At 38.5% G+C, this 23,966-nt stretch overlaps 1 protein-coding gene across 4 annotated transcripts; it reads left to right on the top strand.

The window, feature by feature from the left end:
* Positions 1-2,427: 2,427 nt before the first annotated feature.
* ICK (intestinal cell kinase) lies at positions 2,428-22,476 on the top strand. Of its 4 annotated transcripts, XR_003397942.1 has the most exons (14): positions 2,428-3,293; positions 5,180-5,234; positions 6,746-6,867; positions 8,795-8,874; positions 11,180-11,312; positions 11,758-11,929; positions 12,457-12,624; positions 15,044-15,340; positions 16,441-16,631; positions 17,253-17,404; positions 18,205-18,333; positions 18,881-18,905; positions 20,100-20,213; positions 20,674-20,788. XR_003397942.1 is itself a non-coding variant. In XM_026844143.1 (13 exons), the coding sequence occupies exons 1-13, from the start codon at positions 3,193-3,195 to the stop codon at positions 20,826-20,828; spliced, it is 1,869 nt and encodes a 622-aa protein (XP_026699944.1). In that variant the 5' UTR covers positions 2,438-3,192; the 3' UTR covers positions 20,829-22,476. The 4 variants fall into 4 exon arrangements, 3 of the variants coding, with proteins under 3 accessions (XP_026699944.1, XP_026699945.1, XP_026699946.1); XM_026844143.1 differs by lacking the exon at positions 18,881-18,905 and having other exon boundaries at positions 2,438-3,293; positions 20,674-22,476; XM_026844144.1 differs by lacking the exon at positions 18,881-18,905 and having other exon boundaries at positions 3,193-3,297; positions 20,674-22,476.
* Positions 22,477-23,966: the final 1,490 nt, after the last annotated feature.

Below are 23,966 nucleotides of genomic sequence, written 5' to 3'. Positions count from 1 at the left end.
GTCCGCCTGCTGCCGGGGCGCCGATGCCTCCCACCGCTCCCGCCTTGGTTTTCGGCTCATGGGGCACCCCCAAAGCCTTCGCTAACAAATAAAACAAGGCTGCTGGGGCAACATCGATTGAAACCTGCGGCGTTAAACCACGCCTTTCTCTGTGCATCCTGCTAGTAACACCTTGAGGTTACTGACAAAACACAGAACGCACTTTAAAAGGCACTTGCTGATTGTTTACTGTTTGCGTTTCTCAGCTTTGGCAGAGTGAGCCAGTTTCACTTTCAGTTCGCAGTACTGCAGCCCTTCAAACGGGAGTGGATACTTATTTCAAGTGTACATAAGCAAAATAGTAAGTTTAAGCTAGAGTCAGAAAGCAGTTCTGATACATTAAATTAGGCTTGCTTTTAAAGGGGCTTTGCTGGTTGATTTCTGTGGAAAAAAATGTTTATGGATGAGGTAGAGTCTGAACACAGTGTTACAATATGGTGAAAATAAGGCTTATACTTTGTTTAGTATCAACACATTCTTTTACTCAACAGTTTTGCAGTTTTTATTTACACCCTCCAACAATGTGAATTTACCTAGATTGTAGTTCAAGACTAGAACCTAGACTAGGTCATACATGTAGCTCTGCAAACTCCTTGTCAGAGGCCCATGTGCTCATTTCAGTGATTTGAGTGGGACTGTACTTAAGTGAAACAGTCTCCAGGGGTAAGATTTAGTTTATTCTCATAGTTGAAGGTGAGAGATAGCAGAAGGCAGCAAGGACAGAACATAAATCTTGCAAAGTAAAATAGATTTTAAAAAGCAACTTCGCTGCTGAGTTCAACAAGAAATTGTACTGATTTAATTCACCATAAGATTTTATTTAGATTTTGTTCAGTGACTTTTCATACGGGTGGATTTGTGCTTCCATAGGAGCCATGTGCATCCAGGCATTTTTTTCAACATGCATTCCTCACAGAAATATGTATTTTCTGACTGTTTTTTCCTCTCTAGGTTCTTTGTCTCCCCTTTATGCCTGAAAAATACTTCAATTCACTTGTCTGGTTTTGGTCAAGTTTGACAGCAGAGCTTGAATCGCAAAGATAATTTCTTACAAGTTTTGTGAAGATTGATGGCCATGGAAAGGAGAGGGGCTTAAATTAGTATCCCCAATAAAGAATAGGCAGTTACATTTGCTACTCTCTCTGTTCAGGAGGCATCAAACAATCTAGCAATGATAGCTTTTGGTGATTATTACTAGCAATGTCATGTGCTAGCAGTGTTATGCATTATTTGATTTGCTGTCGTTACCAAAGACGAGGTAAAGATGCTTCTCTACTCTGCAGTCACAGTTCCCTGGGAAAGGGATATGGGAATGGTAAGCCAGAGACAGCATAATGGTTCATGAATTTTAAGCGTCTGTTACGATTACAGTTTCAGAACTCTGTCATATATGTGCTGAAAAATCCACAAGTTCCATCTGTTTCAATTTGAAGTTCCATACAAAAATGTTTGGATACTAATAAATATTACATTTTCAGACTAGGAGACCATGCAAGGCTTTGTCATTGCTTGAAATTTTTGCCAAGGATCTGGCTAAAAGCCAGGGACCTGAGGCTTCTGAGTTGCCATCCAATCATTGACCAGCTGGAGTAACCAAAGCTTTTTAAACCTGGGTGCAGAACATTACCTAAACAAGGCTTTATGCTATGCAGGTGCACAGCCTGAAAAACAGCCAAAAAGAACTGGTTTTCCAGAGTGCCTTTCTTATGGACAGGCTCTGTGTTCCTTGCAAGTAGTACAAAAAGTGGGATTAGGTCTCTTAATTTAAGGTGCTCAGTTGTGGTTCTCTATAGTAGTGTGTGGGGAGAAGCAGGTACTGCTAGAGAACATGTCATTCCTTCTGCCTGTCTGAGTGTCTAAGATAGTGTTAGAGATGTGCTTTTTCTTTTTCATACACAATGTGTAAAATTGTCAAAAGATGTATTAAAATATTTTTTCCTAATTTTTGTTTGTTCCTGTATCAGTATTAGTGGGGCTAATAGGCTTAGAAGACTGAAAACAAAGGGTCTTCACAACATCTTGCATCTACAGGATTTTGGCTCTGCACTGATGTCAGTTCAGAGTTTGAGCAACATAATCCCACTACTTTTATAATAATAATAATAATAGTTTGTGAAATAAGGCAAGATGGAGGAGAGATTTAAGGCTGCTACAAAAAAAAAAAAAAAAAGTGGAAATGTAGTTTAAATGCAGGTTACAGAAGGCAGAAGTCACCAGCCATGAATATTGCTGATCTCTTAGAATTGGAGAAAAAGAGAATGCAGGGACCAAACCCTCATTGCAGGTTAATTTACATATATATATATATCATATTTGTTCTAAACTAAAGTCTAGTAACAATTAGATTAAATGAGGGCATAAGAACTTTTTTGCTTTATTATCTAGCATTCTGTTGTTCATGCAGCGTCGGGACAAAAGGTCGGCTAGATGAACTGCCATAGCCACTACTTCTAGAGGCTGATTTTCATGCTCAGGGCTACTGTAGTGAAATATATTTGCTCTTACCTGACATGAATATAGTAGTCTTCATCTGAACGCTGTTTAAGAGACCACATGTGGCTGTATCTCTAGCATAGGACCTTATGGAAAGTCAGTTGGTTTGACTGATGGGAGTACAACTTGTGATAGTGACTTACGTGTCTGATAATTTGGCTAGAACAAATTCCCTTCTGTCTTATTGTAATGCTTCATTTTTCTGATAGCAGACTGTTTTCTTCAAGCTATGAGGCTTTATCTTCTGCTTTTAGTAATAATAGTTTCTCCCATTAGGGCTGCCTGCAAGCTTGCTGTAAAGTATCTCTAGCTTTAGTATAAGAGTGGATATGGGGAACGTGCCTAGTTACGTCTAGACACAGGTTAGCCCTCTCTGGGGAGAAGCCGAGACAGATGTTTGTGTATAGCTTACAAGGAATATCTCATGGAGGAAAATGGTGTCTTCAAACAAGCAATCTTGGAAGGGGACAGAAATCAAACGCATTATGTTCTGTGCTTTCAGACCAAAGGCTAAGTCTTGAAAACATGATTCCTGCAACTGTTCACACTGTCCTGAGTGCTCTATATTTATGCTGCCACAGAAAGAACTGGTTACACTCGGAGGAGAAACGCAAGAAACACTAAGGACTGAAATGCGCTTGCAGCTAAAGTATCCTCATCATGAATAGGTACACAACTATAAGACAGCTTGGTGATGGGACCTACGGCTCTGTTCTCCTAGGGAGAAGCATTGAATCTGGAGAGCTAATAGCCATTAAAAAGTAAGTACTTTATTTGTTACTTAACAATGGATGGTCCACGTTTTTCCATTCTATGCTCCACATCACTTGGTTGTGCTGGTTTGAATACTTAACTTTCCACACAGCATTTGTATTTGAAGTTGTATTGGGGGCAGCATGCAAAGCTCAAGTTCCTTTTATCCTCCAAAGCCCCAGCAGAAGATAAAGAAGGTGAGATATATAGCCTTATTGTGACAGTGTTCTGCTACTCTATGCAGTCAAATGTCTATTATGTGTATAATTTAGAGTATTCTGCAATGCTGCTTTGGAATCTGCAGCCCTTTCCCTGCTGCTTACATGGAACACAGATTACATGGTCTGATTTCCAGTGTAATGTTAATTCTGCAGTAATAATTAACACAATGGATCTCATTGTACGTTTTCGGTATCTTTATGAGCTATTACGTGTTGGTCTTTTCAGCTTGAGAGTTTCTTGAAATTCCTTGAGAAATCTGCTTGATTTTCTCTGCCACTTCTGTAGTGACCTCAGTTTGTAAATGGCTTATTTGTCCTAGTTCTGGTAAGAGACAGCTGTAAAGCATTGCAGGCACCTTCCTGAAATACCAACCATGACCCAGGACATACTTGTCAAAAGAGCCTTCAGTACAATGCTGGTTTGTATGAACAGTCAATAGCTAGCTTTAGCAACTTTCTAAATCCTCTGTGCTCAGGGTATTTTTCCTGTACCTTGCCAGAGAGAGCTTTGATTTTCATTTTGTAACATGGTAGAAACTCAGACATTTCAGAACAAACCAGAAGATGGTACTTTCTTAGCTTACACGTTAATGCCAATCCATTATTAAGACCAGAAATGGCCTGGTGGCTGAACGCACAAGGCAGTAACTGCAAAAACACTGCTTAAAAAAAAAAAATATCCACAGAATGAAGGACTTGTAGTTCTTAAACTATTGTAATTTAAGAGCTGATTTCAAACTGGAAACTTGGTACAATAATAAGTAATACTGAGAAATAATAATAATAATTGAATCAGATCTTCAAAGGGTGCCTAATTCTCTCTGAAATAGAGACTTGAAGCAGTTGGGTATATTTGTAAATGTAATCTGTGCTTTTCTGTGTATATGTGAGCTTTCATCCTGTTTGTACTAAAGCATATAGTTATATATGAAAGAATGAGTCATAATCAAAATGCTTATGAACAAATAGGACCATATGTTACACACAAATACATACTCAGATTTCTGGTTTAGGAGAAAACAGAACTGCCATGCAGTTTGTTTCTGTTAGAGCAGAGTTGCTTATAAGCTTGAAAGAAAGGCAGAATTCAAAAACCACTTGGCATGATAGTTGCAGTTTGCAAAGGTGAGAGAAATACGGGGACTGGTGGACACTGAAAAATGAAGAAATAAAACTTAGAGGGGGAAGGTATTAAAATTACAGGGAAATTAAAATACAGAGAAGCAGCAAGAAGAATATGATAAAAATTGGAGACCCAGTGAAGTGATTTAATTTGGTCTTCATTAGAGTTGTTTCAAAATTTAGTCTGAGTTGTTCATAACTGTCATAACCTTTACTCTTTTTACAATTAGACTGTACTCCACCACACTGTATACTGGAAAGAAAAATAGCATGCCATGACTTGTTGAAGGCTCTGAATTTTTTTGCAGCAAGATATATATATATATATACATATATATATATAGAGAGAGAGAGAGAGAGATGAAAAAAGGCAATCCTGTGTAACAGTAATACTTTTAAAGAGTGTGCTTTGTCTAGAGATGTAAAGTTTTTTGACAAAGGAGATCCCACCATATATTTTGATGTAAGAACTGAATTGTTAAGTTTTAATGAGACTTACAGGTCTGATGTTGACCATGTATTAATCGTTTTTTTCCCTTCTACTATTGTAGAATGAAGAGAAAGTTTTATTCCTGGGAGGAATGCATGAACCTTCGAGAGGTTAAGGTACTTGTTTAATTCAATGATTAACTTCAGATTAGACAATCCCCGTCACATTTTGGGATAGCATCAAATTCTTTGCATCCCTTTTATCAAAAACTCCCCCCAACATAAGCTATGGCATATGGCATTGCAGTTCTGTTTCCTGGCTCTGCATTTGAACTGTAGTCTTACAGATTCTTAAAATTCTGTAGTCATACAAAAAATAATTTCCTCCTTGAAGTGAGTGGTGTGTAAGAGAGCTTTGATATCATAAAACCTGGAGTTGATTGGTGTTTGTTTTTATGAGCTTGAGAACACGTGCCCTTTGCACAGCAGTAACCTTTGTACATGCAGTTGTTTCTGGATAGCTGGTTTGGGGGCAGACATTTAATATGAAATTCTGACATCAGCAAAGCTTTAGGGGTATGTTCGAAGGACCTCCCTTAATTTCTAGTCCTTGCTATTGCTGTTGCAAACATGCAGAAAACCTAGTTCACTTTTCTTACAGTACTGCCTATTGGTTGCTGTGTTGCTACAGCAAGAATGAATGTAGAATACATGGAAATGTTGAAAAGGAGAATGAAGACCCAAGTATGCTGGTTTTGGCTAGGATAGAGTTAATTTTCTTCACAGCATCTTGTATGGATCTACATTTTAGATTACTCACCAAAACAGTGTTGATAACACAGGGTGTTTTAGTTATTGCTTAGCAGTGCTTGCACAACCTCAAGCATTTTCTGTTTTTCATGCTTCCCTGCCAGCAAGTAGTCTGAAGCTGGGCAAGAGGCTGGGAGGGGACACAGCCAGGACAGCAGAACAGAGGGACATCCCATATGACATTGTGCTCAGCAATAAAAGCTAGGGAAAGGAGGAGGAAGAGACGACAGTCAGAGTGATGGCATTTGTCTTCCCAAGTAACCATTATGCGTGCTGGAGCCCTGCTTTCCTGGAGAGGGCCGAACACCTGTCTGCTGATGGGAAGCAGTGAATGAATTCCTTGTTTTGCTTCGTTTGCATATGCAGTTTTTGCTTTACCTATTAAATTGTTTTTGGCTCAACTCAAGAGTTTTCTCAGTTTGTGCCATTCCGATTCTCTCCCCCCTCCCACTGGAGGGGATGAGTGAGCTCAGCTGCCCACCAGGGTTAATCCACAATACCAAGGAAGTTTCCAGGGTTATATTTACTCCTGAGTCTAACCTGACTATTGCCAGTGCAAGTACAACAAGAGTGTGAATTCTGCCAGTAGGAAGTTACTTACAGAGAGAACGCAACTGTTTTGGCTCGTACTATGATGCCAGATAGCTGGCTTTTGAACAACCAGCACATTAAATTAATATGTATGCTATCTATCTATCTATCTATCTATCTATCTATCTATCTGTACTTGGAGGTTTGGTCTTTGTTCTCAGAGCTGTCTGATTATTTAAAATTTTGAAGAGATTTTGAAGCCAACTCTGCCTTGGTGAAATAGGGTTTTTTTTGTTGTCATTAGAGTAAGACCCTTGTAATATCTTGTTTGTATTTTCTGTTTCTAGTCTTTGAAGAAATTAAACCATGCCAATGTCGTAAAGCTGAAAGAAGTTATTAGGGAAAATGATCATCTGTATTTTGTGTTTGAATACATGAAGGAAAATCTTTATCAGTTAATGAAAGAAAGGTATGTAACAGCATCACCGATTCTTGATACCAATCAATTACTTGAATAATGTGCTTTTAGCACCCCTGTTACTTTTCAGAGGACTTTGGATCATTTGTTTAGGCTTAGATCACTATGGCTTAAAGCTGTATGCTGCAGTAGGAGCTGTAGCTGTCACCTTTGAGCATATCCCAGACAGTTTAGTGAGAGTTTCCAGTGTCTCTTTGCAGATTAGCCTGGTAGATAAGCAGGCCACTCTTTGAGAGTTAGGAACTGTGGACTTTTAACAGCCCTCACCTGAGAAGGCATTGAATCTAGAACTTCAGATTTCTAGCTAAGTACTCCAACCAGCAGTGCTTTTCCTATTAGAGGGTGGTATCACCACCTCTTCTATTATGGCTTCCTCATATAAATGAATAAATAAAAAGTGGTTGAAATAGTAATCATGATGGGTCAAATTCTGGATGGCTTCTAGGAATTATTTTTTTGCCTTGCAATTCCAATGGACAAATCCAAAGACTGCCTGTTTTATTCATTAGCATTCCTACTGCAATACAATCTAGCTTTTAGATATTTACTGGAGCATTAGTGAAGTCTTAATTTTAGCCTTTGGGCCATGATAGCATCCTCTAGAGGATAATTTGCAGCAAAATAGCTCCCTGCTTTGAATTGTTCTCCGAGGAGGCTGTTTTCTTTCTATGGACCATAGAACTTAGCTTGAGAGATGACAGTAATCTTACTTGATTTAACAAAGTAAGGTTATTGTTATAACAGATCTCTGTGAATACTACAGAAAATACCTTTTTTAAGCATAAAAATATTTATTATGCATGCACAGCTATAGAACAACTTTGACTAAAATGGGTGCATGTATATGGATGCTGATTTTTAATGATACAAAATGATGAACCTTGAGAAAATGGTTCAGGTGCATGACTTATCTTCAGGAGTTTCTTAGAAATGCTTGATATATCCAGCCTTCTTATGAAAACAAAAAGGGCAGTTTTCTGTAAAAGTGTGCTACACATCATATTCTCTATGGTTTAATTAGGCCTTGGGTTGGTTAGACATTGTCTAAATCAAATGTTTAAGAATGTGATTTATTTGCTTAAGTCAGTTAAAATTGCCAGTCTTGCTGGAAGGGACTCTAGAGGAAGTATGACTCCTTCTGCCTGTAATTAAAAAAATAAGCAGATAAGAGAAGCTGACTCTAGTACTTATCTCACTTCTGAAGTATGTGATGGTCAGGTTTTTTTGAGAGGAATCAAGCTCAGGAAAATGAATAAGGCCCTTCTTCATTTGCTGTTCAGCTCTTTCTGAATAAAATTGTCACTGATTTCCACCCCAGCTCTACTGTGTTTTGGCATGCGCAGAGGCAGCTGGTGCAGAGCAGTTTGATCAGAATCCTCTCTTGGTAAGAGAGGCTATCAATATGCTGCCTGTCATGGCTCATCTTCTCACCTGAATATCATGAGAAGAGCCTCTTGTTTTCAGTGGTAGCAGATGAGACTGTTTTTTCAGATAACAGAAGAAAAGGAAGTAGCACATCAGCTGTTAAATAATAACAAGGGAAAGTCATGAGTAAGGCTTGTATATGCTCTAAAAGAGAGGCCAGAAGAAACTGTACGTGAAAAGCACTAAATTAACATGAGCTCTTGCTGTCTTGAGTGTGCCTCACAACCTGTATGTGTTAAGGTTTGTTCAGTTTGGCCAATTTTGTTTGGGTTTTTCTTTCCCCCCCCCCCTTTTTTTTAATTTGCTGTCCCATATAGTCTACATATGATGCCACATATTCTTAATATGGCAGTTCTGAAAATACTACATGAGACTGCTTAAAATGTATCTAGCAATTTTATTGTCATTGTTACTTTTGTCTTTGGTTCATTAGACAGCATAAACTAATGTGTGAACTTAATATTTATGTCTTCTCTTTTCTTTTATCCCATAGAAACAAACTGTTTCCTGAGTCTACAGTTAGGAATATTATGTATCAGATCCTGCAAGGACTTGCATTTATCCATAAGAATGGTGAGTTATGGTTTTTAGCAGTAAACATTTTGAATTAGAGCAAGATAGTGTCTGTGTAACTTTTTTAATGAGTACACTAACAATTATATTACTAACTTTAAGTAAAGGAAGTAATCAAAAGAATGGCACTATATGAGAGATTCAGATTACTGAAAATATTCATATTGTACAGTTGCCTTATATTTTAGTCTGGAGGTTTACTTAGTTCCTTTTCTGTAGATTTCTACTTTTTCAAACTAGCAGCTGACCACTTTGAGACTCATCTGATGTTAATGGACTCATTTCTTCATAGATTTAGAGGTCCCCTGAGATTGGGAATAAAGGAAAAATTACTCTTCTCTCAAGGTACACACAGATACCTGAATAAAATGCACATTCTCTGTAATATATACTTAACGTAATAATGTCTGAGTGCCAAACAACTTTCATTGCATGGCCTTTCAACTCATTTTTACAATAATGGTAAAAGCTAAAGCTGTGTACCAGCCAGTAGTAACAAGACCCACTTAACTAATAAAAAATACTATTTTAATGATAACTTCCTCACCATGTTTTTTTTCCCCCTACAATTCTGCCTGCTAAATACACTGTAGTATATGTTGCTGGTCAGCTCTTAGCAGAAGAGAACTAACATCAGTGGCCAAAGTCCTGGAAATGAAAGACTTGTAGCACCAGCATTTCAGTTCAGTTGAACACATTTAATTTTGTTTTTCAAAACATTTTCAAGCCAATGGCTTTATTCTCTGTTCTAATGGGGCTTGGATACTCTTCTGAAATCAAACTAGAAATTCTAGTCTGTTCCAGTGTGATAAAAAATATTTAAAACCAGAAAAATAATATTATTTATTTGCAAAAATCTAAGCCACCTTTTTTTTTTAATAAATTGTCAAATGGATCACAACCTTTCAGAATACATTTTACTGCTATTTAACTTACTATAGCTATAAAGAATTATGTGTTGAAACTGTCTTGTTCACTGACTTGCTACACACTAGACTGATACTTCTGCCAAGATGTTGCAAATCTGTGGTATCAAAGATCAAGGAATTTATAGCAAGCCTGACAGGATGGTCTTGATGGTCTTGTGGCTCACAGTGTAAGACTGGGTGTCCCAAGATTTTCTCTGCAACAGTTTCGGAAGAATTGCATGGACTTCTTTCCCCTTTCTTATTTCTCTATTTTGCACCTGTGTGTCATAGAAATGCTTGTCAAATAAACTTTTTATGTTCTTTGCCCATCCAAACTCTAAGCATCTTTTAAAAATTTGCCATGAAATAAATTGCCTCGGAAGCATTCTGTGTGTGCATTGCATGTCTGTACAGCAAAACATGGAAGTGATTGTACTAAATGCTGAAAACAACCTTGATTGCTCTGTCTGGTACCTTCTGTAAAGAAGCAGTAGTTCAAGCTGGCACCAGAACATCTACTGAATATCCCTAGGAAGGATGTAATCTGCTGGTTGATAGAAATTTACAGCACTATGTCTTCATTGCTGTTACACGTTAATCTATCAAACAAGGTATAGTTATACTGGACTATGTAGGTACATCCTATGTGAATGTTTATTCTGTTCTCTGTGGGAGCATGTTCATGGCCATGGAGAAAACTAAGCATGTTGGAATGTCTGAAAAGCAGATTGTAGAGCTCTAGTAAGATATTACAGAGGGAGCTGTATATAGGAAACAGTGGTCTTAGATGCCGGCAAGAAAAAAACATAAGGACAAGTTTTCCAGTCGAAGGGTGGAAGCAAATTTCAGAAGCAGTAGTCAGTAATATTCTAGCCCTCTCCTCTCATCTGCATTGAAAGAGCTCTTGCCAAATGCTCATTTGTGATAAAGTTTTGCTGAATGCAGAGAGCACTAAAAAAAATACACTGAGATCCCCTATGTGATAGGGCAATGAATAACAGTGCTTGCAGTTTATTATGTCCTCAGATTTAAAAAAGAAGATTCAAAGTGAAATTAATTTATATTCTTTTTAAAAGAACTTTTGAAGTATTTTTTTATGTCTTCATTGCACAGTTTTGAACACAATTAGAATGAAACTAATGTTAAAATGGTGTATTTTTTTTTTTATGTTAAAGAAGTGTCACTTGAAAGGGAGCTATCTGACTGAATGCTCTGAACTGTCAGTCTGACTGAAGAACCATTATACTGACTAGCTTTGTTGATCATATAAGACTTTGAACTCTGTGTTGTGCTATTCAAGCTTAGTAAGAACTAAGGCGAAACAATGCAGATGGAAAATAAAGACTACAGCTGGAGATGGCATTGCAATGCACATCAGTATTTCATTTGAATTTTAGGGTTCTTTCATAGAGACTTGAAACCTGAAAACCTCCTTTGTATGGGACCAGAACTTGTGAAAATAGCAGACTTTGGCTTAGCCCGAGAAATCCGATCTAGACCTCCTTACACCGATTATGTATCCACAAGATGGTAAGTGCTAGTATTCACCTACATTGTGTGGAACTTATAATCAAGCCTTTAAAGTAGTAAAGTATTAAATTACTGCTGAATGTAATGCCACTGTTGATACCTCCTCTTTATAAAACTTTTATTTAAGCTTGGCATAGTTTGAAAAGCTTCAGTTAGTGCAAGATGGTTTACAGGGGGCAGCAACATAGATAAAAAGAGGGAGCCTGATAAGAGGGGTGGGACATGCTAGTTTTGCTGCTTGTCAGGAATAAGAAAGCTTAAAGAGCTTATGTAGGTTTTAATTCTTCATTCTAGAAAAAAAAAATTATATATAGGATAGGGGAGGATAGCAGCTTTTTAAAGGGATGTTTGCTCTTAACAGCAAAGAATGAAGGGCTGAATGGTTTGTTGTATGTCTGTTTGAATTGTGTTGATTGTTGGGATTTTTTTTTTTTTCCTCTTACAGGTACAGGGCTCCTGAAGTCCTTCTGAGATCCACCAGCTATAGTTCTCCAATAGACATTTGGGCTGTTGGTTGTATAATGGCAGAAGTTTACACACTGAGGCCTCTCTTCCCAGGCGCCAGTGAGATTGATACTATATTCAAAATTTGTCAAGTCCTGGGAACACCAAAGAAGGTAGTTAAAGTGACATTCCACACTGCAATAATGCTAGAGGTGTTCTGCAATACAGAATGGCACACACTTGCTGCTGTTGTATGGTGTTGATCTCAGATACAGTAAACTAAATTAAAACTTACTTTCTGTGAAATAAGCATTATGTAATTGTGCTATAAAACCTGACATTTAGAAGAGAAATAGACCCCTGAACAGCAAACAAAGTCAATTAGACTGCAATTTCATTAGGCAGAAATTTCATTTTCTTTTGCATGTTGTGAATAAACCTGTGGTTTTAGAGGCTGGAAATTGGAATCATGACAACACTTTTATCTCCTGATTCCATTTGTGCCTTTGACATGCTCAGATGTAGAGCAAGACTTACCTATCACCAGAGGTTTGAGGTGAAAATTTCTAGTGAAATCTTTAATGTAGTCTAGAGTAACCTGGACACAGTCTGTTATTGGTAGAATAGATGCTAGTGTATTTAGGCACTATGATATTTTACAGCTGAACTTTATCTGTAATTGGAAATCTCATTCTTCCAGAACGACTGGCCTGAAGGCTACCAACTTTCAGCCTCCATGAATTTTCGCTGGCCTCAGTGTGTACCTAACAACTTAAAAACCCTCATACCTAATGCTAGCAGTGAAGCAGTGCAGCTCATGAGAGACATGCTGCAGTGGGACCCCAAAAAACGACCAACAGCTAGTCAGGTTTGGTTTTGTTTTCTTTTTCTCACATCTGTATATGATGCTTCCTTTTGGTGCAAGACACCTTTTATAGACAGTCATTTAACGGTTGCTCAGGGGTGCAGTTCTTAGAAGGGAGAAGAGCAGAAGCCAAGAATGATTTGCAAGACAGAGGGGAGTAATTAAAGAGAGTAGTGAATCTTCTGCATGCAACATCAACTGCATGGGGTGTGTGTTCAGTGATCAAATGTGTGACTGCAGTGTGTGGATGTACACCTGAATTAAGTGTAATACAGTCACTGAATAGCAGCATAATGAAGGTAGGATGTACAGCTGAAGGTTGTGATGCCGTGCTTTCATTGCTGTTGATACATGCCACCGATTCACAGGAAGGTTAAGGTTGTAAGGGGCATTTGGAGGTCATCTGGTCCAACTGCCCTGCCCTAGGCAACATGTCTTGGTGCTCAGTCACCCTCACAGTAAAAAAGTGTTTCCTGATGTTCAGAGGGAACCTCCTGTGTTTCAGTTTGTGCCCATTGCTTCTGGCCTTGTCACTGGGCATCACTGAAAAGAGCCTCGCTCCATCTTCTTTGCACCCTCCCTTCAGGTATTTGCATACTTTGATAAGATCTCCCTGAACCATCTCTTGTCCAGGCTGAACAGTCCAAGCTCCCTTAGTCCTTTGTCATATGTAATATGCTCTGGTCCCTTAATCATCTTCATGGCCCTTTGCTGGACTCTCTCTATGATGTCCATGTCTCTCTTCTGCTGCGAAGCCCAAAACTGGACACAGCACTCCAGGTGTGGCCTCACCAGTGCTGAGCAAAGGGGAAGGATCCCTGCCCTTGACCTACTGGCAACACTCCTGCTTGTGCAGCCCAGGACCATTAGCCTTATTTGCAGCAAGGGCATATTGGTAGCTCATGTTCAGCCTGGTGTCTACTAGGTCCTTTCCTGCAAAGCTGCTTTCCAGGTAGTCAACCCCAGCATGTACTGGTGCATGATGTTGTTCCTCCCCAAGTGCAGGACTTTGCACTTCTCCTTGTTGAGCTTCATGAAGTTCCTGTCAGCTCATTTCTCCAGCCAGTCAAGGTCCCTCTGGATGGCAACATGACCCTATGGCGTATCAGCCACTCCTTCCAGTTTTGTGTCATCGGCAAACATGCACTTGCACTCTGCACTACCATCGACATAATTAATGGAGATATTCAACAGTATCTGACCCAGTATTGACCTCTCAGATATACCGATGCCTTCTGGCCTCCAACCAGACTATGTTCCACTAATCACCACCCTCCAGGCCTGGCCAGTCAGCTTGCTTTCAGTCTACCTTAATGTTTGCTCATCCAGCCCAGCATTGCTTGGATAAGCCAGTTTATACAAGGCAGTGTGCAGGGCAGTCTCAGCTCACTTAATATGTCCCAACATCCTGTACATAAGCATAGCACAAGTCATCAGTGTTGCCTATATAATGGTCTAGTTGATGTTGTTGACAGTAGCCACTGATTTCAGGTACTGTGGTAGCACCTAATTAATGAAATGAGCAGGGCACCTTTTGAAAAACGGATGTGGTTCTGGGTTAAAATCTAACTTGACTTCAATAGGACCATAGCTGAACCTTTGTCATTATATCAGGCCTTCAGTGCAAATTGTAATAAAAAACTTTAAAGCTAATTAAAGCAGTTAAAAAAGTAAAACAGATTAAGAACTCGCAAAGGTAATGAAAATCAAAAAGTAGTGACTGTAATTTGGTATTAAGAGTCATTAGAAAATGTTTGACAATAAGGTACAAATATGGTGAGGAATTTGAGTTTTTGGATGCTTTTTGCAGTGAGAGGTCTTTGAGAAGGGAAGATAAGTATACCTGAAACAGCAAAATGAGCAGAGATAAGTTGCCTTTACTGATAACTCCTTAATTACTTGTAAGGCAGGATAAAGATATTTTTACCAACGTGTCTTCCAAAAAAGAGAGAAGCTAATTTTCATAAGAGTTATATTTCTTTCACTTGATTTGGTCTTGGAACTGGAGAGTGGAAAGGATGGGATGTCTCTGGGGTCATTCAAGTTTTGATGGCTGAATTTGTGATGACAGGTGTGCACGTGTTTGCACATGTGTCTGGACACACACATGAAGAGACAGCACATAATGAAACATGTCTCTAGATGTCATATACCTGGTTAAGTATCTTACTTCTGCAGATCCTTTTCCTTTTGTGCAAGTTCACAGAAGATTTGATAACTTGATATCTGTTGAAACTTTTCTACTATTGCAGCATTAATCTGAAGTAGATTGTGCTCACTAGAATCTAGTGTCTCAACAGATGGGTCTTCTGTTGTTTCCCACTCCAGAGAAAAGGAAATTAAATTTGTACCATCACATAGGGCTAGGGTAAGTTAACTTTGTTTTCCTAAGTTGGATCCTAACATTTTCGTTATGTTTTAGGCACTTCGATATCCGTATTTCCAGGTTGGGCATGCCCTGGGTGTTCAGGAACTGGTGAGGCAAAAGGAACTGCATAATAAATCGTCTCTGCATATTAAGCCTGTTCCTCCAGCACAACCCCCTCCGAAACCTCATGCCCGCATTTCGTCAAGGACTTTTCAACAAAATCAGTCTTCTCAGCCCTTGGTGTACCCATATAAGACAGACAACTCTGGGACTGAGCACAGTAACTACTTACAGGAGGACAAGTCTAACCAGGTTCTTCTGCCTGCAATTCACAATAAGATTCCTCAGCAGGTAAAGGTCCATCTAGGATAAGATACACTTCCTGATATACTACCTTATTTTTCCTTAAATGTTTGGAAATATAATGCCTTCTTGTTCTCTTCCAAGGTTCTTATACTTTACTAAATGGTTAGGAAATGGGAATAAAGAATAGTTAAAACTTTCTGCTAGAAAGTGGAAGTTACTCTGTTGAAATCTAAATCCAGTTGCTATAAAATGAACAAATCGAGTTCTCATTTCAAAGCCATTTTATACTTCCCTTTGTTGTAAAGCACCACTTAAAGGATGACACTGTGATTTCATACAATAAAAAGGATGTACAGTTGTCAGAATATTAATGGAGTTGATGTCAGAGACAAAAGTACCAAGCTAAATAGTATTCAGATGAGGGGGAGGGGGCTATTGCCTTCATCTATTTAAGGCATCCACTTTATGTGTCTGGAAGTAATAGTCCCTTCAGGCTTCTATACCAGCCATAGAAAACAGCATATTCTTTTTTCAGCATATGCCCCTACCATTTTTCTTGATTATACAAGGAGACTGACTTCACAAGGTAGGTGACAAGAGCAGACAGTGTGAATGCTGCTGCTAAGAGATCGATTGGTCTTAAGTAGGGTCTGTACTGGCCATATACAGAGTTGCACAAAGTTGAAATGCTCTGATGGGCTTAAATGGCTGAAGAGACACAAATTTGTACCTATGCTGTACTGCAAGAAAAACGGGTTTTATAAATGTCTAAGCACAGGCTTGTGGAAACATGCATGCATGCAGTTTTGTGCTCCTAAGATGGGTCAAGAAATAAAAATTGAGTGTGATCTTGTTTGGGAGGTGTATACTGAAATATAAATAGGATTGAAGTAGAGACCTAAGAAGCTTACTCTTCTTTCAGTGCAAGATACTTTATTACAGGATGAAACACAGAAGATATGTATTAATGTCTCCAGGCTACAGATTGTGTTCTTAGCATGTTTAATGAAAGGTTAGGATTCTGTTGTTACAGCTCTACCACCACTATTACTTTTTGAGACAGGAGAAAAAAGTCTTTTTTTTGTCCTGTTACCTGGTTTATAGTGTAAGTGCATGGGTTTGTTTCTCTTCAATCTTTATAACAGAAAACATCTGCTGGGACTGAGAATATAAATGGTGAACTAAAACCAAAACCTAGGCGAAGATGGGGACATCTTGCTAAAACAGTGAAGAGTTCTGAAGACTGGGATGACTTGGAAGACCTTGATTTCAGCTCTTCCATCATGAGGATGGACTTGAAAACCAAAAAGAGGCAGACTGATGAAACTCTTTGTAGGTAAGTTGGTTTCTTTTATGTCCCTGTGCTATTTGGTTTTTTAAAGGCTTCCCCTCTTTTCATAATGTTGCTCTTTATGTTTTCTATGGATCTAGAAACATATATCCAGGCTGGTAAAGGACATGCAGCTTGTTCCTCTCCTGCTTTGACTTGGCTGCTTATTGAATGCTGACCTTTGAATTGCCACACATTTTTTGATGGACAGTGTTAATGTTGTTAATTTTTCCCCACTGAAAATGATACTTTGCTTAAGTCTTCCCAAGTTAATCTTTGAATATATACTTTGTTTTACATACAAACCATATTGACATCTTCCACACTTACGAGCTGTTTTGAGTGACTCTAAGCTGCAGTTTCCATGGATCATACAGCAGATAAACATTTACTGAGTGATTTATGCAAACTTTGAAAGCAATATATAGGGGAACTAGAAGTGCAGATCTGATTTTCAGGGGCACTTGTATGGCTTCAGGCTGAAAATATTCCCTGTTGTCTGTTTATGCTGTAGCAAACACAGTAAGAGGAGATGATTCCTGGAGATGATACAGAGTTGAAAAGGCCAACTGTGGATAAACATATGCTATAAGAATTTGACTAAGTGTAGCAATTCTTGGGTTATAGATTTGAAAGCATTTTGGACCTGAAGCCTTCGGATGCTGTAGGCTCTGGCAGTAGTGCACCTTCCCATGCAACCTTTCCACGACAGGACACTCCCACATTGAGAGTTTCTGCAGCAAAGCAACACTACTTGAGACATTCTAGGTATCTACCTGGTTAGTAAAAAATACTTCTTTTTCTTCCTGTAATTCCAACAGCAGTGTGAAATAATCATTGGTACATTATGCTTTATCCTTTGAGTTTGTGGAGGGGGACTGCTGTTTAAAGAAAATGAGGAGAGATGATCATGATACAAACTACATTTTAGCAGTCTAGCAGCTGAGATAAATCCTGCTTACAAGAAGGGGACAGGATTGATGGTACTTCTTCCTGCTGGATACTCTTTTATATTTTAAAGCATGTTAGAAAATGTCTGTTAATGTGACAAGCTATTCCCTGTTTCCCTAAGAAGGAAAAGACTGGTGTTCTAGACTGGAGAAGAAAGTGCCCTATGTTTACCTCAGGTATATAATACCATGAACAACAGAAGCTAACTAATACTGGGAATATACTTTCCTGTAGCTTGGAGTTAAATAGAATGCAGATCCATGTCTCTGTGGAGGAATTGCATGCCTATCTTCGTGTTAACCTCTCCTATACTGACCAGCATTGGTTCAGGATGAAGTACAGGAGGTGGACAGCATGTCTGCCTGTACTTAAAATGAGCTGAATATAAATCTTTCATAATTTCTATTTATAAAGGCCGTGTTAGCTGTTCATTTGCTCATAGTACTTATACTAGCCATAGTATTCCTGTATGAGAGGCTGGGAAGTCACCTGGAGGCATGTTAAGAGTGGTTTTTGTTAAGTTCACTGAACTGGACATTTGCTCCAAGATTGTGCATCAGGTAGAATGAATGCAAGCCAGTGTAACAGCAAAGGTTTCAGTGTGGTAATTTTTGCATTTTTGCAATAGGAATAAGCACAAGAAATAGCATAGTCTCCACTTCAAACAAAGAGTCTGTTCCATCTAACTCCTGGCCCAGTTCTGGTTTGCCTGGGAAAGCTTCCAGTTTGGGAGGAAGTATTAACAGGATGAATACAGGTAAGAAGCTCTGCTTAACACTGAGAAAAGATAATAGGTGATATCTCTGCAATTTCAGACAGCTGTATTTTGGGGTCGTCCATTTCTAATACATTGTCAGCTCCAAAGATATTTGCCACCATGTCTGTTCTTCCTGTTGAAATCAGTTATGAGCACTGTTCATTGAAATTGTAGACTACTTTCAACTGAAACACAGTAATTTTTTCCAATGAATCCTCAAAAGTCTGGTTTGAAGTACCACATGCATAGAAGGTTGGACATCTTAGATCTCTTTAACCTGAAATGCTTCATCTTGCCTTCAGTTTCCCTCATCAGTTTTTGTAAGTTGTATTTTCATTTTTCCAAATTATTTTAGCCTAGCTGGTGCATGAATGACTCAGAGGAGGAAGCTGATCTAAATTGAATTAGCCAAACACACCACTCTTATGTGAATAAAGCAAATAAAATCTATCATATCTTTTTAATTGATTCTGTTTAAAGTAGTGAAATAATTGTAGCTTTAAAAAATTACGACAAAAAGCAAAACTCTTTAATTTTTCTTCTTCAGGTTTTTGGGGCATTTGGTATTTCAGGTATTTAAATCCCTATTTGATTTGAAGTAATTTGTAGATTTTTACATTTGATTTTACCAGTTATAATTAAACATGCTGATGTTTCTAGATTGTATCTATGTATTTCTTTTCTGAATCTTTCTTGGCCTCAGGTTTTCATGTGATATTAAAAGTTCTGCAGTGCAGTACTTGTTTTGCATATATTGTTATGAAAATGTTTGAGAAAAATATCTGTTGAATCTCATCACAAAGAAACATTTTGGACCTTCAGAAACTGGTTTTAAAAATTAAAATCTAAAATTTTGGAGGTAATTTAATCGGAAAATTGTTCTTTAAAGATTCAAGATGGGAGGATGTTGTAAATAGCTAAACTACATGAGAACCTTTATATACATTCCACATGTCTCCTTCCTGGCTCTTCTACAGGTTTTTTTGCTTCTTTTGTAGCTGCATTAGGATATCATTAGACCTTTTTACCTTTTTTAATTACTGCCATCACTTCCCACCATATGCGTTGCCGCTGCATTATTGCTTTAATACATTAGAGGCATATGTGTGATGGATCTGATCTGTGCATGCTAACTTGTTTAGTGTCCATCTGTGCTGTGACTCTAGACTGTTTTATTTCTATGTATGTTTGTTCCAATTTCTACAGCTTATCCTACAGGTCGGTCAGATGTGTTCCTTCTAATCTTACGGGCAAGTCTTGTAGGTGACTTTCCACATTTGGAACATGAATCTATCCCAATTTATTAAGTTGTGCTCTTACTGACTTCAGTAAGAGCTTTGTGTAGCACCAGAGCCCTAGACTTACTGCACAGAAATCAAGAGTGAGTATATTCACAGGTCCCAGTTGCTAACAGAATAATTCAGAAATAAAACAGAATAATTCCAGCTGAAGTGCTACGTTTTGAAAGCTTTGAAAAACCTTGAAAAAGCTGAGATGTCATGGAGAAGCAGAAATTGCCCTTCTAAGGGTACAATTTGCACCTCTTTTCCATTCACCTTTAATGCAGCATGGTGCTGACAGTTGCCTGAATCTAGGTATATATAGGGTTTGGGGATTTCTAGCATCTTCAATGAAGTTCTGGTTTTCATCAAGCCGTGATCAGGCTTGATCTTGAATGTGACCCATCAGTGCACACCTTTGTCATCTGTTGATAGTATGGGAGATCCATTGTGTTGAGCTCAAGTGTTCCTTGTCATTTTTTTCAGGGCCCATAGGATCAAGTGGTCTAAGTAGTGGTTATATCCCTTCATTTCTGAAGAAGGAAGTAGGCTCTGCTGGGCAGAGGGTTCAGTTAGCACCAGTTGTGGATCCATCTTCTAGTAAGTATAGTACCAAAGTTCTCTTGGTCCCTTGCTTTTTACTCTGGTAATGCTGTATATATGCAGCATGGAACTACATGTCTTTGCTTTATTTGTAAATATATGATTGACTGGTACTACAGTTTGTAACCTTGCAGAGCTTCATATGCAGATGGATTTGGTTTGTTTTCACTTTGTTTATGAAATAGGTGGTTTTATCCACAGCATATTTGAGTGGGACCTAGAGGTTGGTGTGAGAGCTGACACAGAATTCCCACTTGTCAAATCAATGATAGAAATACTCCTTGTCTGGTAGACTTTTAGGAATTAGATCCACTGTTGTTTCACATCAGCAAATTCTATTAAAAAAGGAGGCTTATTTCCTGAAGAAATAAGGATCTGGACCTGCATCCAGTTGCTTTTCAGTGTGGTCAGCTGCTCACTGAACCTTGGTTGCACAGTATTTTCTTTTGTCCCTTAGATTATGCTTCTCTGAAATCAGTAAGACCCCATCTTGGACGGCCATCATTCAATTCACCTACAAAAAGCACACCAAGATTAATGCCTCTCCCACCACCAGCTCAGCCGATCCACGGGCGTGTTGACTGGTTGGCAAAGTATGGTGCTCACCGGTGACGTGTGGAAATGCTCTCTGAACCAGTGGATGTGTCCCCTGAAATGGTGGCTAACATGAGACAATTTGGTACTGTTTTCTATACCTGTAAATTTAAAAGAAACAGATCTTCTATGAACGAGACCTTTTTTTACTTTTATTTGTATTAATTTGAATGCAATCTTGTACCTTTTTGTATAAAATTGTTTTGTTATATAATTGGGTCCAGTTATTTTCATAAATCTGATACATTTTGTATATATGGCTTCAGGGGTTTGGCATTTTTATATGATAAATTTTTTATAATTTTTTAAAATTTAACTTTTCCTTTATTAGATTCAACTTTTTTATAGAAGTGGTTTTAAAAAAGCAAAGTGGTGCAATATTGCAATGGAAGAGTGGAAGAGTTACTGAGGAAGGGGCATTCATTAGACATTTTCTGAAGTTTATGTGCCAAATGAGGCTGTATAATTTCATCGATGCCATGTCTTGATGCCATGCTTCTGTTGTCCTGTTTGCTTTGTACTGACATCAAAGGGATTAGTGACTAACAGTCTAAACTCTCCTGTGCAGTCACTGAGAGCCTGCTGAAAGTCAGGAAAGTGGAAGGCTATTTTTTTTTAAGTTTATTTTGCCTTTAAAAGGTTTTTGTTGGACTGCTTTCCAGCTCCATTCTTTTGCTTTTACCAAATTGGGGGAATCTTCTTGTTTAGTACAGGGTGAATACTATTCTGCAGATCTGTTTTCTGACACAGCACTCTTGTCCTACTTTAAAGTTGCTTCTTGTAGTTGTTTACTATGAAATAGAATGTGGACCTACCTCTGTTAAATTCATTTATATGTTCTAATGATTTCTAAGGACAAAAATCAGATTCTGTTAATTCTTCTTTTGTTGTTGGGAATATAAGATGTGAAGACATATTTAAGACAGTATTAACAATTACAAAGCTGGTTTCAAAGAAACAAACTATTAGTGATATGCCAGCAACAGAGTTTAAGGAAACAATATCTATGCAGCTGACTTAATTTTCACAACTGTTTTAAATCACATTTGGAAAAAAAAATCCAGAGGAGATACGTTAAGGTTGAATCTTACTTCAGTTGTTCTTCGCTTCAATATTCTTCACGTTGTAGGTGAAGATGTATGTCAGTTCTGTAAATTAGGCCCCCGGGCTCTACTGGACAAAATGGGACCTTACGTGGTCCTGCAAAAAAGTGTTCTAAAATTGTAGTTGATTTCACAGAAACTGATACAGCTCTTTGAAGAGCAGTTTAACTCAGTTTATAAGAGAAAATAAGTTATCAGGTTATAGAAAAGAGAAAATAGCCCCATAGTCTAGTTTAATTCTGCACTGGAAAGGAGTGCCTGAGTCCAGCCATCAGCAAAAGATTCATTTAGATCACAGCCAGCATTTGGCTGTTCCTGCACTTCCTTCCACAGAAGGAAGATAAAACAGTACAGTGCTGTGGGAGAACCTCTTTTTATAGTTGCATTTTGGAACAGCACCATCAAAGTTGTGTGCTGTGAAAATGTATCTTTCTGCAGGACGGTACAGAAATGCTCAGTTTATAAGCAGATCTGGCAAATCATGCATTTGTGAGATTTAAATCCAGTCTAAAGGGATCAGAGCAGGTATAGTTCTCGGCATCTGGCTATTTCGAAGGGGCGGGATGGTTCAGAGGGGGCAGCCGCTGTGGACTGGTGACTGGCAACGCATGCTGGCCTTTTCAGTACATCCCATGGAGAACATGTGGACTTCCAGGAAACTGTACTCTGGAGTAGGCTGCTGGCTCGGTGCTATGGGAGGAACCATGAAGAGGACTGGTCACTGTTTGCTTTTACCGCCTCAGTCCACAGTGAGGCAGTACAAGACAGAAAGGGAGCCAAAGGTTCTGTGCATTAAAAACAAGTATGCATGCAAGATTTACAGATGCCACGGACATGTTCTGTGTCCCTGTACTCTGTTATTTGTTCATAGCAAGTACTGACTCCAAACCATGCCTAACTGCATCCAAAGCAGTGATGCCAATGCACAGCAGTAAAATAAAGCAGCCATTTCATTTCTGAAGCACACGCTGGTGGTGTCTTTGGGTAAGTGGAAAGGGAAATACGTATATTTGTGTTAGAACTGGAAAGATAGTTGTTTCTCTTGGTGGAAATAAATATCTGTATTTATGTCTAGATTCATTTAATTTATTTTATCACTGAATAATTGATCTCAAGAGGGAACACCGTGAACTATCCTAGGTGTCCCTAGACCTAAGCAGGCAATTTAACTAGTCTGTTCCATGCGATTAATTCCTCCTAGTGGAAGCAGGAGACAAATTAGTAATGAAACCAGACTGCTGAGGCTTGGATTCACTGTACATAACCACAGGCACCACCTAAGCATAAGCTTCTTTGTTGCGAGCTGACTTTAAACCCGTGGTGAGTGAGAATCATCTCAAGAGAAATTCAGCTCACCTGAGAACTTAGTAGTTCTCTGGAGTTGCTTGGGTCTCTCCACTAAGGATTGGGACTACTTGATGTGTTTAATAGAGGATCAGTCTGAACCTGGCCTATAATCTCTGAGCCTTTATCAGCCCTGCAGTGATTTTCTTGACTCTAGCATTCAGGTTTTGGTCAGTCCAGCAAAAAAGATTAGAGAAAGAAGTAGTCCTTTTTTTGACATCCCAAATTAAAGCCTCTTTAGGAAAAAAATCTAATAATCTTGATATTCAGAATCACTTCTGCTAATTTTAATTTAGGACAGAAAATTAGCTAAGTATAAGGGCAGCGTTTGTACCCTTTACTCAAGCAATTTCCTACTGAAGTTGGAAAAAGTTCTTTTTGAGTAGGGACTGAGTTGACTGAGCTATGTATTTTTACTGTGCTGTCTCAATGTGCAATACAGATAATGGAAAAGATGTAGGTCTTTACTGAAATCTGGACAAGCAGCATATCTGAGAATTTATCATATATAACCTACTTTGCGTTTTAATATCTACCACCATCTTTATGCAAAATATTTTTAGAATTCTGTTTACATTTTCTCAGGCTTATGCATAGCACGTAATAATGACTGTAGGAAATAAACGAACCTGACAGTGGACTCATTCACCTCTGAACTGCAGATTTTTATAGAAGTATTGTGTAAGTGCTGTAATGTTAGCAACCCCCC

Source organism: Athene cunicularia (genome assembly GCF_003259725.1).
Source record: "Athene cunicularia isolate RWA chromosome 3 unlocalized genomic scaffold, athCun1 chr3_part1, whole genome shotgun sequence".
NCBI classification, from domain to species: domain Eukaryota; kingdom Metazoa; phylum Chordata; class Aves; order Strigiformes; family Strigidae; genus Athene; species Athene cunicularia.
This window is presented reverse-complemented; position numbering and strand designations above follow the sequence as displayed.

Excerpts from the sequence above, each read along its gene's own strand:
- ICK (XM_026844143.1), top strand. The coding sequence starts at position 3,193 with ATGAATAGGTACACAACTATAAGACAGCTTGGTGATGGGACCTACGGC. Across the intron at positions 5,235-6,745 it reads TGAACCTTCGAGAGGTTAAG|TCTTTGAAGAAATTAAACCA; the intron begins GTACTTGTTTAA and ends TTCTGTTTCTAG. Across the intron at positions 18,334-20,099 it reads TATTAACAGGATGAATACAG|GGCCCATAGGATCAAGTGGT; the intron begins GTAAGAAGCTCT and ends CATTTTTTTCAG.